The sequence below is a fragment of the Oryctolagus cuniculus genome, chromosome 6, assembly GCF_051225735.1.
Source record: "Oryctolagus cuniculus isolate XC-2025 breed Fujian yellow rabbit chromosome 6, ASM5122573v1, whole genome shotgun sequence".
NCBI lineage: Eukaryota > Metazoa > Chordata > Mammalia > Lagomorpha > Leporidae > Oryctolagus > Oryctolagus cuniculus.
This window is the reverse complement of record NC_142872.1, coordinates 128642475-128655193: the sequence shown is the minus strand read 5'-3', so window position 1 is coordinate 128655193 and position 12719 is coordinate 128642475. Positions and strand designations below refer to the sequence as shown.

The 12719-nt window shown below is 47.2% G+C and overlaps 1 protein-coding gene across 13 annotated transcripts in view; it reads left to right on the top strand.

Moving 5' to 3' along the window:
- The window catches only part of AZIN1 (antizyme inhibitor 1), a 35958-nt gene extending 28573 nt beyond the window's left edge, over positions 1 to 7385 (top strand). For 6 of the 13 annotated variants that reach the window (XM_070075029.2, XM_070075038.2, XM_070075030.2 and 3 more), the window contains 5 exons: positions 129 to 203; positions 2497 to 2659; positions 3599 to 3714; positions 4075 to 4289; positions 4764 to 7086. In XM_070075029.2, the coding sequence (XP_069931130.1) occupies positions 129 to 203; positions 2497 to 2659; positions 3599 to 3714; positions 4075 to 4289; positions 4764 to 4875 (681 nt within the window). In that variant the 3' untranslated portion in view covers positions 4876 to 7086. Of the gene's footprint in view, positions 1 to 128; positions 204 to 2496; positions 2664 to 3598; positions 3715 to 4074; positions 4290 to 4763 lie in introns of all 13 variants that reach the window. The other 7 variants (XM_070075033.2, XM_089334596.1, XM_070075035.2 and 4 more) reach the window with 3 other exon arrangements.
- Positions 7386 to 12719: the final 5334 nt, after the last annotated feature.

The following is a 12719-nucleotide window of genomic DNA, read 5'->3' as shown; positions in this document are numbered from 1 at the left end:
CAGAAAAGATCATAAGGACAATATATATAGCATCAAAATTAGTGTTTTTTTTTTTTTAAATAAAACTCAAGAGAATTTGGTATACTAAAGATCAGAACAGATATTTAAAGTGTGTTTTTCATTTCTAGGGAGAATTTGGCTATACCATGAACATGTTAGACATTGGTGGAGGCTTCACAGGAACTGAGTTTCAATTGGAAGAGGTAACTTTCTCAGTGCATAGACAATTTGAAAATAACTTTGTTACTTAAATAGAGGGCATAAGGCAATAACATTTAAAATCATAAGAAAATGTAGTTGGGGCCGGTGCTGTGGCGCAGTGGGTTAAAGCCCTGGCATGAAGCGCTAGCATCCCACATGGGCGCCGGTTCTAGTCCTGGCTGCTCCTTTTCCAATCCAGCTCTCTGCTGTGGCCTGGGAAAGCAATAGAAGATGGCCCAAGTCCTTGGGTCCCTGCACTTGTGTGGGAGACCTGGAAGAAGCTCCTGGCTCCTGGCTTTGGATCAGCACAGTTCCCCAGCGCAGCTCCCCAGCCATCAAGGGAGTGAACCAGCCAGATAGAAGACCTCTCTCTCTGTCTCTACCTCTCTCTGTAACTCTGTCTTTCAAATAAATAAATGTCGCTCCCCCTCTTCGTGGAGGAACGACACAGGACCCTGCGCTGTTCTTTCGTCTGCTCGGCCCTCCCCGGGTTTGCTGCTGGTTCTTCCCGGGTTGGCTACTATCCCTTCCACCTCCGTGGAAGGGCAGTTCCCCCTGGCCGCATTCCCCACTTCCGCAGGGGAGCGGCACACCGCCGGCCGGCTTTCTTCGGGGGCTGCACGGGTTCCCTTAGATGTTCCCCATAGATGTTCCTGGTGCATGCCGTCTCTCTCCTCCTTTATAGTCCTCCTCCGCCAATCCCAACTCGGCTGAGTACGCTGCTCTCCAATCAGGAGCAAGTCCTACAGTTAATTGGTTGAACTGGAGGCAGCTGTGCGGAAGCTGTTTACTTCTCTCCCAGCGCCATATTGTGGGAGAGCAGATGCATAGAATAAGTCCTAATTCGAGTAACTTAGTCTAGTCCGGATTGCTCCCCACAAATAAAATCTCTCTTTTAAAAAAAAAAAAAAAGGAAGAAAGAAAATGTAGTTAGTTGGAGTTTAAGCTGCCACCTGCAACTCTGGCAACCCCATATAGGTGCCAGTTCAAGTCCAGCTGCTTTACGTCTCATCAAGCTCCCTGTTGATGCACCTGGGAAAACAGCAGAAAATGGCTGAATTGGTTGAGCCCCTGGACTGATGTGGGAGACCTAGAAGAAGCTCCTGGCTCCTGGCTTCAGTCTGTTGCAGCCATTTGAGGAGTGAACCAGCAGATAGAAGATCTCTCTTCTCTAACTCTTCCTTTTAAATAAATAAATCTTTTTTAAAAAAGAAAGGAAATACAGTTAGCTTCAAAAAATTTGATAAAATCCTTTGAATCCTGTAACATCACAAAAAGTTTCTAGTTCTGTTGTTTTTCTGTACTTTTTATAATTAAAAAAAATTTTAAAGCATTTATTTGGAAGGCAGAGTTATTTGGAAGGCATGTGGTACAGGGGCCCCAAGCACTTGGGCCATCTTCCACTGCCTTGCCAGGTGCATTAGCAGGGAGCTGTGCTATCTTCCACTTCCTTCCCAGGTGCATTAACAGGGAGCTGAATCAGAAGTGGAGCAGGTGGGACTTGAATCAGCACCCCAAGTGGCATCTTTACCCACTATGCCACAGTGCTGGCCCCATGTGTTTCTGTACTTGATGTCATGAATGAACCCACAACTTTGATAACTTTAGTTATTTTCTTTAGATGGACTTCATTCCTTAGCTCCTCACCTTCCTCCTGCCCTCCTCCTTTTGTTTTCTATAGTATGTAGAAACTTCATTTTTTTTTAAAGACTTATTTATTTGAAAGACAGTTGTGTGGTGAAGGTGGAGAAGAGAGTAGGGGACACAGAAACCTCCATCTGTGGGTTCATTCTCCAAAACAGCTGGGGCAGGGCCAGGCTGAAGCAGGAACCTAGAACTCCATGTAGGTGGCAGGGAGCCAAGCATTTGGGCCATCTTCTGCGGCTTTCCCCATGTACATTAGCCCTGATAGGAACCAGTGCTTATATGGGATGTCACCATCATGGGCAGTGGCTTAACCCATTGTGCCACAAAGTCAACCCCCCATGATTTAAAATCTTGCTGCTTATAGCAGTCAAGTATAGAAAAATGACTTTAAAAAAAACAAAACCAGTAGGTATTTGCTATTGGAGTTAGGTGTATATTTTTTTTAATTGTCTTCCTGGCAGTTACAAGATAAACTTTGGCTTGAAAACCTGCCTAATTAATTACTTGAAGATAACTTCAAAATTGCTCAGCTTCATAGTGTGTAATTGGAATTATGTGGTTTTCCTAGAAAACTTTATTATTAATTATTTAATATTGTGATTTATGTTATCCAGTACTGACACTGTAATCTGGGATTATAATCCATAGGTTAATCATGTTATCAGCCCTCTGTTGGATGTCTACTTTCCTGAAGGATCTGGTATTAAGATCATTTCAGAACCTGGCAGCTACTATGTGTCTTCTGCATTCACACTTGCAGTTAATATCATTGCAAAGAAAGTTGTTGAAAATGGTAAACTTTCCTCTGGAGGTGAGTTCTAAATTTCAGTTTTGTTTCTGTTAGTGGATCATTCTCTTAGTTTCTAGGTAAAAGGACGGGTGCTTCTTAGCCAGCTGTAGGCAGCCGGGGAACTTTGCAAAAAGCCATAGCCAGGATCCTATTCTGTGATATTTCATGAATCCAGCTCTCTTGGTATACTGATGGTGCAGATACGAATGTTGTGATTAAACTATCAGGTGATTGTTTCTCGTCCTTTGTGCCACTATTTCCTTGTGATCTGTCTTATTTTCCTCTTCCCTTATGTGGGTCACAGGAAGACTCTGCCCATAGTTCCTTACATACCAAGGGCCTACAAAAAGAAAGTCTTTCAGTTTGGTGGGGAACATCCTGCCCATGGGCCATCTAAGGCCCGTGAAATCATTTTGTAAAAAGTAGCGATCATTGAATCTGTTAATTTATCTTACTGTCCCAGATTCGAGTCCTTGTGTGACATGTCCCTAATACTTTTTCTGGTGCGTCAGGGTGTTTCGGGCTCATTTTCTCCTTTCCCTGCCTCAATCCTGTACTCGGTTGTTTCTGCAAGGGGTCCTTGTTCATTTTTGTGCACTAAAAGCAGAACTGCTGGGTCAGAGAACAGATGTTTTCAAAGGTGAAAGTGTTTCCAGTAAGTAGGTGGTGGTAGTGGTTCATTGTGGTTGTAAATTGCTCTTCTCTTCTAAGTTGATAATGCAGAGCACTTTTTCATGTGTTCATGGGTCCCCTTTGTGAACGGTGTGTTCCATTTTTTAGGCTGTTTTGTTTGAGGGTTTATCAGTAGTAGGTATCAGTCTTGATTTTGGAGTTAAATCGTTTGAGAAATGTGGAAATTGCATCCATTTGTTTTAAATATATCAGTCCATTTAATAATGCCTTTTACACTATTGTGCAGTTTACTATAAATTGATCTTTGCTTTCCCTGTTTTATTTCAGTAGAAAAAACCGGAAGTGATGAACCAGCCTTCGTGTATTATATGAATGATGGTGTTTATGGTTCTTTTGCAAGTAAACTGTCTGAGAACTTAAATGCCATTCCAGAGGTTCACAAGGCAAGTTCTATTACAAAGAACGCTAAGACCTGTTTGGCAGTTTACAAACCAAACTGCTGGGTTTTTGTTTTCTAAGGGTATACCCCAAATTTTTTTGGAAGTGCTCTACAATGGGGGGAGATACCTTTTTTTTAGGATTCACATATTGTGGCTGAGTCACTTTAGTTCATTGCCCTGACATGGAGTTAGCGGTACCACTGAGGCTAAAGCAGGAGCAGCCTGGCCCGTGGGCCTACGCTGTCCTTCCGTGGCACGTTGAGTCTGACACAGTGAAGAATGCTTATCCATCCAACAAATTCAGTATCTGAGAGTGAATAAAAACTTAACTCTAAAGAGAGCAACACTTTTCTCTTCCTACAGAAATGCAAGGAAGATGAGCCTCTGTTTACAAGCAGCCTTTGGGGTCCATCCTGTGATGAGCTGGATCTAATTGTGGAAAACTGTCTTCTTCCTGAGCTGAATGTGGGAGACTGGCTTATCTTTGATAACATGGGAGCAGACTCCTTCCACGAACCGTCTGCTTTTAATGATTTTCAGAGGCCAGCTGTTTATTACATGATGTCATTCAGTGATTGGTAAGGTGTTTTTATGTTTGTGTTTGTTTTTTTAAAGATTGATTTATTTGAAAGGCAGCTTAGAGAGAGAGACAGAGGGACATCTACTGGTTCACTGCCCAGGTGGTTTCAAAGTCTGGGGCAGGGCCAGGCTGAAGCCAGGAGTCAGGAGCTTCTTCTGGGTCTCCCTCCTGACTGCAGGGCCCCAAGCACTTGGGCATCTTCCGCTGCTTTCCCCGGCCACAGCAGAGAGCTGGATTGGAAGAGGAGCAGCTGGGTGGTTTTACTTTTAAACAAACGGGTTATGTGAGGTGATGTTTTTTTTATTTGCTAATAACTCCTGTATCAAGTATGTGACTTAAACTAATAGGTAAATGATATAAACTTTTTAAGGGTTGTGGAAAGACTAGGTATAATCCTATTTCCTTGTCCATTTGTGATGTGATCGCTGTGGTCTTTGGGCTGAAATTCAACTTTTTGCTTATTTTTATGTAGGTATGAGATGCAAGATTCTGGAATTACTTCAGACACAATGATGAAGAACTTCTTCTTTGTGCCTTCTTGCATTCAGCTGAGCCAAGAAGACAGCTTTCCCACTGAAGCTTAAACAGGCACTAACGCTTCTTTAGATCTGAAGTTGCAGGTTAAGCTTGTCTGGTCTACATTCCAGTGTGGGGGGAAAATTCAAACAATCTTATTTGTTAATTATCTTGGAAACAAAAATGATTAGTAATAGCCAATTGGGACCAGACGAAATCAGTTTTCATCAATAATTCACTGGGGGTAATGGGAGATTTAGATAATGTATCCAGATTTAAACTTACCAGTTTGTTCTACCCCTTAAGCGTTTAAAATAAAATATGCAACAAAATGGATGACTTAGCGGAGATGGAAGCCCATTAATTGGGTTCCCCATTAAACCGTTTACATACAAGTACACAGTTTTTATACTAAGGATTCGTGTTTAAAAGTCTTGTAAAGTTAATGTCTTTCACCCAGATATATCAGATGTCAGTGGAAGACGACCAGTGTGACTTCATTAGATACGTTTAGTGTATTTAGGATGTGTAAATTTGTGCTTTGAACTGTAGTTTAATAAATGTAAAATTGCATCATAGTATTTGTTGTATTTGACCTAATGTAACCCTTGTATGATTGCAATAAAATTTTGTGTAGATTTTACTGTTTTTTCAGGCTAAAACTTTGGGGAAGGGGCTAGCTAGCAAAGGTAGTTTTGGAATAGATGTGTATATGGACTGTTGTTGAAGGTTATTTTTCTTTATAGCCCACTTTAAGTTTAGTTTGGCTCAGAACTTTTTCAGTTATTTAATTAGTAATTTAAGTAAAGTGTTTGGTAAATCCTTGTGACGCTCAGATTCATTATGGAGAGTTGATGTGCAGTAGTAGGCATGATGTTAACAGTTTAACACCAAAAATGCTAATCTTGAGTAAGCCAGTTGTCATCAGTGGGTGTTTCTGTATAGATAGGATACATAGAGTACCTTAGTGAGTTCTTGGAATCACAGATCTTTTGGCTGAAGTGGAAGATTCTGTTAAACACTTGGGTAAATGTGGGGGAAGGGAGATAAAATTTCAGAAAGCTGCAGAGCACTAAAACTTAAAGAAGGGCTACACCTCTATCCAGAAACCTGACGCTCTTTTGCACGGATATTTAAATTCAGAGTGGGGGGTGGGGTGAAGCACACTTACTTTCTTCAATTTTCTAATTTCAGTCATGGCAAGTTTAGGCTTTTTTTGATTTGGGTTTGTACTATTCCCTTATTTTCTTATTTCCCATTTGTTCAGCTTAGTAATTGCTTTTAATTCTTTTTATACTAAATCTTTATGGTGATTAGGGGAAGGGAGTTAGCATCACTAACCTGACAGTTGTTGCCAGGAATTTGCTTTGTTCACTGCTAGTATATTAGTAATCCTAGATCTCAGAATCACAATAGTAATAAGCAACAAGGGTCATTTTTTTCCTAACTTACTCTATGTTCGGATGTGGAATTTCTGTCTCCCAAGAGGAAATGTGACTTCACTTTGGTGCCAACAGACAGAAAATTCTACCTGTGCTACATAGGAGAAGTTTGGAATGCACTTAACAGCTGGTTTTTGCACCTTGATTTCAAGGTGGAAAGAAATTAATCATGAATCTCTAATAAATTTGAATCTCAAACCAGTAGGTGCTTACTACTTTTGATTTGATTATACCCATTTGAATTTCATGGGTTCTATTAATGAAAATAAAATTAGGACCCCAAAGTCCTTGTCATTTAATTCCCTTGGACTTTTCCAAGGGGTAATATTTATGGGGTTTTATGCAAAATTCCAAGCTGCATTGCAACATTTTTCTTTTTATAAATCATAGCAAGGAGGAGGAATTGTTCCCTACCTTCTTTACATGTACATTGTTGTGGTCCAGAAATGCCAAACCTTTTAAAAGGTGGTACAGCTTTTGAGTTCTTGACTGCAGGCTTGAGCTTCACGGCGTGTCAGTTTTGCTGTGTCTGTCGGAGAGCTGTTTTACGTGAAATAGCTCGGAGTTGCAAATATTACATGGGAATGATTTGGTAACGTAAAGAAATGTCTGTGTTGTATTTTAAAGACTGTTTGCCATAAATCTGAAGTTTGAACCTTGTATTTCAATTTGGTATGCTAAAACAGTTCATGAATTAATGTAAAAAGAATTTTTTTTACAATATTGTAATCTCAGTTCAAGATTTAACTGAAAATATACGACCCAAATGATTTCTATATAGTAAAATGAACTGTAAAGGTGACTTGTGTGTGATTCTGAATACACAGATAAAATGTTTTTATTCCTCATGTTTTATTTGGCGTCATGAAATAGAGGGGAAATTGTACATAGCTGCTTTTTGTACATAACTTGCAAGTGTTCTTTAGGAATCTTCCTGGATTTGTTACCAAGTAGATTGAATATGTTGTAGAGCAGTGCTGGGAGCTAGGTATGGAATGGTGAGGGTGTTGGTAAAGTTCAGTAATGTATACTAAATGAAAGAACCAGCAGCTCTAAGGTGGTGTAAGGTAATGGAGTCGAGGCTGCATTGGCAATAGAGGGGGTGGCATAGGAGTACAGAAGATCTTGTGATAAATGGGTAGCATCTTCCTGTGGTTAACTTTGGCCCTAGAGTCCATTTGAGCTGTTTCCTGAATAATGGTGTTAGGCTTATTTGTGCGTGTTGGCGCTTACAACTTTGTTGCCCCTCAGTTTTTAGCAAAAATCTGCAGAGGGTGGGACACATGGCTAAAGTTTGTCATTTTACTTCTGTAGATTTCATTGGTTTCCTATTTTCTGAGCCCTGTAATTCTAAGTCTTGTGTTTTTCACTTCGGTGAAATTGGAAGTTTTTAAACTTCCAAGCGAAATTGGAGCAAACCATTTATTTCTAACATTATTCAGGTTTTGACATCTTAACCTACTTCCTTCCAGCCCTGAATATTCTGGTTTTTATCTTAAATTGTCTTTTTAAATGATTTTTTTCATTGTTTGAAAGGTGGAGAGGCAGAAGGAGGGATCTGCATCTGCTGATTCACTCCCAAAATGGCCGCAACACGTGGGGCTGGGCCTGGCCAGAGCCAGGAGTGTGGAACTCTTCCTGGGCCTGCCAAGTAAGTGACAGAGGCCAGCATCCACTGCTTTTCCAGGTGCATTAGCAGGAAGCAGAGTAGTGGGACTCCACACTGGCCATGCTGCGGCATCTTAAGGAGTTGCCTCACAGCACCCACCCTTCTTCTGTTTGTTTTGTACCTTTCATGAGTGGAAGGACTCCTTAACTACCTGGGTAAGCTTCGTGACCCAGTGGTAGAGAGCTAATGGGAGGATTTGAGTGCGGTTTGTCAGCTGAAAAAATGATCCTGTCCAGGCAAATTAGTTAAGACCTTGGGCTATTATATTGAGATCTTGCAGATTGGTACTCTGCCTGAGGGTGACGGGCCTGCCGCCAGCCAGCATCCTGGAAACCCAGCAGGGTGAGAGGGTTGAACTGCTGCCAGCGGGTAGGACGCCTGTACGGGGTGGGAGGGCCCTTGCCCAGGCCTGCCTTGTAGGAGAAAGGATCTTGGCTCTGTGGATCAGGAGTGCTGCCCTCCCCCACTTTTGGTTGCCACACTGCTTGAAATTGCATTTCCTGAAAATGCTGAATTAAATACTAATCTGCCTTCCAGCTTCCATTTTATTTTTTCTTCCCATCCTTGTCCAAGAATAGGTGTGCATTGCTAATCCGCTGGGGATAACATGCCGCTTGAAAAATACCACATGCGTAAGCATAATTGTCAAAGTAAGGGCCCTTTAGATTTGGGGAGACCAACTAATGTGCCTCAGAGAATGAAGTCGGGAAGGAAGTTGAAAGGCAGTGGGGTGTCCAAGCTAGGAGAGGTGGTGCTGTGCCCAAGGTTACAGCAGTAGTGCATGAAGAACCTAACCAATGAGCCTTTGCCTCTGATGCCACAGAAATAGAATTTAGTTTTTGCAGTCATCTAAAATTGCTCTCAACTTAAGGGCAAGTTAGGTGATGCTGCCTTCATGCTACCTCCCCATAGGAACTGGCTGGAGCGTATTTGGGACTCAGAATCAAGGGGGTCAGGGAGGGCGTTGGGAGTGCAGAGCTGAACAGATGAAGTTAACAGGGCCGGGAAGACTCGACCCTGCCTCCCCAGTGACATGGCACTGCGCTCCCTCCCTTACCACGCATGACTCGAGCTTGTCTTAAAGGAGGGGCTTCCAGCGCAGTGCTCAAAACTCAGTGCAATGAGAAATAAACACTACAAGCAGTGTTGCACTTCACCATGAAAAGGGAAGTGGAAGGGTTGCAGCTTGCAAGTTGTCCTCAGATGGGGAAGGAAGGGAAGGACATGGGATGTCAGATGGAAGTTAGGAGGCTGCCTGTGGATGGGGGTGGCCAGTAGCGCACCAGAATGCCTGGGATTGAGCCCTGCCTCCACTTCCCATCCAGCTTCCTGATAACGCGTCTCAGGAGGCAACCGTGGTGACCTACACACTTGAGCCCCAGCACCGCTACCTCCTTGGTAGACCTGGCTTCGGCCTGGTCCAGCCTTGTTATGAGCATTTGGAGAATGAACCAGCCGATAGAAGCCACTGTCCCTCCCTCTCTCTCTGCCTTTCAAACAAAACTTAAAGATGAAATGGGTAAGGTTAGCACAAACGACATCATCCTAAGATCATCCTGCTAAAATGGACCCCACTTGTAAGCGTCCATAGGATCCGGGGAGGCTTTTCACAGCACAGAGTTCCCCAGGCCAGAAAGCCAGAGGTGAGGTCTCATGGGTGCGGTGCAGGCTGCAGCTCCAGCAACCTGGTGGCGCTGGCAGGTCGTCCCACTAGATGGCGCTGCTAGACTGCCTTTGCTCCCAGTGTGCACAGCTGCTCTCACCTAGTGTTAAACTTTGTCCCTTTGCTGCTGCTTCCCAGCCTTTACATCGCTATAGTGTGTTTTGAGATGAGGACGAGTAGAAGGAAGGGACATCCCTGCCTCACTTTCCCTCCCCTGAGTCCAACAGCCTTTGCACTGCGCCTCCAGGCACATGGCATTCCCAGGTGGGCTCTGAAGGCCCTGGGGTTAAAGACCTCAGGTCCACCCCGAGGCGACTGCAGCCACACAAAGCCAAACTTGCTTAGCCTGGTCCACTCGGGGACCCACAGCGCAGGCCCACTTCAGAGGCAGGCAGAGGGTGAGAAAGGGCATTTGGGGGGGTAGGTGGGTGGCTGAGGCTAGCATGTGGAGGGGGTGGGGGGTGAAGGGGGACTCTGGCTAATTGGTTCAGGCCCAAAGCAGCGGCACTGTGTGGTGCTGTCCAGGAGTCTCGCTTTTTGTGATTGAGGAGTTAGAATCCTGAAGGTGGTTTCTCCAACACTGATTCTGAAATGTCTTAGCCGAAGTGTGTCTGGCTCGGGGCTCTGAAGTTTTACCACTGAAATATGGGTGCGCCAAGGTGAGACCTGGCCTGTCCTCCACCTTCCCAAGATGCCTTGCTCTCTCGGGGAGCCATGTTTTCTCTCCACATCTTCAGGCGGGTTTTTTCCATCAGGTGTCACCCCTTGCTGTGGGCCTCCGTGTCAGAGGCTAGGGGGGTGGCACTTCTTGTCTGAAACTGACATGAGTGTTTTTCATTTTCTCCTCGCTCTGTGATTCCCCAGTGCCTGTCAGCTCCCTGCAGGTGGGCTTTGTCCTCTGGCCATTGTGGTGGCTACGTCCCTTTGTGTTCTAGACAGCACCCCTGCCCCTGTTGTGGCCATCTGCCCCCACCCACCTTCCACCCCGCTCTGCACCAGGAGGCTGCCCTACGTGACTGCCTCAGTGGGGACAGGCATTCCCAGGCCCACTGCCGGCTAGCTGGATCTCAGCCTCCCACATAGCTCCATCAGGCTGTCTTGGGTCTGATTAGCCATTTCTTCTTGCCCTGTGCCTTCAACCCTGGGGAACTGAGCCTGCTTAGCTTCCTATGGACAGACCTGACCCTGCTTAGACCTCACTGATGGGTCCTGTCTGCCATCTGTGGCCCATATGTTCTCTGTACCCTCGGGTCCCAGCAGGCAGCCCCTCCTTTCCACTATTCTGGTCCTGAGATGAGAACTCCACACAATACCTCGGGGACAAGCAAGTAAGACAGAATCTCGCATTCACTCGCACATTTGTGGACTCCTCCTCGGTGCCAGGCGCTGGGAACGGTTCCTGGGGGAGACGGGCGTGGGTCTAGTCTGTGCGCGCAGCTCAGGCTGAAGAGGAGCAACACACGGTGCTTGAAGGCACGCTCCCCTGGGGAGGTGACAGTCGCTCGGAGATGTGAATGAGCAGTAGGAGCTAACTAGATGGAGAGACGGCGAGCATTCCGTGCAACTGGTGCAGGGCGTGCAGCAGTGAGAAGCAGGAGGCCTCGGCCAGGTGCCACAGGAGCATAGGCTTGGCACACAGGTGTCACTACAGGGCCACCAGGCTGGGCCCTGCGCCCTGCGGACTTTGTATGGATGTCCAGTTTTTATTAAGAGAAATGGGAGAAGACATTACTGTTTTTATAGCTAGCGTCTCAAACCATTCTGCAGGTCATGAGCCTGGACAGCTGCTCTCGAGGGCCCTGGGGTGTGTGTGTGGGCATTTGTGCTTCAAAGGGCTTTGTCCAGCTCTCTTAGGGAGAAAGGACGGAGTAGGCATGGAGTTGGCAGTGGACCCAGTGGGAGTGGGGGAGGGGAGAAGCCCAGGCACTCTGATACGGGACACGACATCCTTGGCAGCGGCCTAACCTGCTGGGATGCAATGCCCGCCCCGACTAATTGGTTTTCGAGTTCCCAGATCACCGAGGACGGAGCAGTGAAAAAAAAGCCTCAGCATTCAGACCTGACCATGCAATTTTTTTATTCTATTACGAATGCATGCATGCGTAGAACTGCAGTGCTGCTGCGTGGATAAGGACACTGGTTTGCTCTTCTGCACGTCTCAGAATGTACTGCACACGACTCATTTGTGATTTAGGCTGCCTTTTTTTTAAGAGCGTGATTTTTAATGAACCCCTGTGCTGCGTACAAACCCGAGCCTCCAGTCAGGCGTCGCTGCAGGTCCGTTCGGGGCCGAGGTTCCCGGTGCAGCGCAGACGCCGCACCAGCTGCGCGCTCGGGGCGGGGCCGCCGCACGCTTTTCTCCCCAGCAACACCGGCCGGCGCGCCCCTCGGAGGCGCGGCCTCGCGGCTTCCCCGGCCGGGCCTCTCCCCGCCCCTCCCCCATGCAGGGGCGGCGGCCGCGACCCGGGCGGGCGGGGGCTGCTGGCGGAGCGGCCCGCGGCGCGCCGGAGGAGGAGGAGGAGGAGGAGGAGGAAGGGGAGGAGGGGCCCCCGCCCTGCCGCGGGCTGGCCCGGCCGCCACTGGCGCGCACTTTGGAGCCGGATGGGGAGACGTGACCGCCGCGACTCGAGCTGCGCCGGGAACAGGCGCGGGGGCGGGCGGGGCGGCCGGGCTCGGGGCACCTGGCGGCCCCGGGCGGATGTGGGGGCCGCGTCCGGACCCGGGGCGGGGGGTGCGGGGGTGGAGGGCCGCCCGGGGCTCCTCCTTGCCCGCAGCCTTTGGTCAGAGCGCCTCTCCGGGACCCGGGAAAGAATACGTGGCGTGGACGTGGACGCCCCCGCGGTTAGACCCTCGCCCCCTCGGGTCAGCCTCGGTTTCCTGTTCTGCAAAGGGGGAAAGCAGACACCCACCGCCCATCTTAAGCCTGTGGCTTGCGGCGACCCCCAGAACAGAACGGCCAGAATCTGCGCGGGATGGAGCAGGACTGTCATCCCTAGACCCGGGAAAGGGCCCCTGGGCTCCTCCGCCTTTCCCACGGCCCCTGACCATCGTGCGCCCCCATCTCCACGGGGAAGCCCCTCCGTTCCGCCCGGGGATTCGGAGGGGGGAAGAAGCGTGCGTGAGCGTTTCTGAGACTTG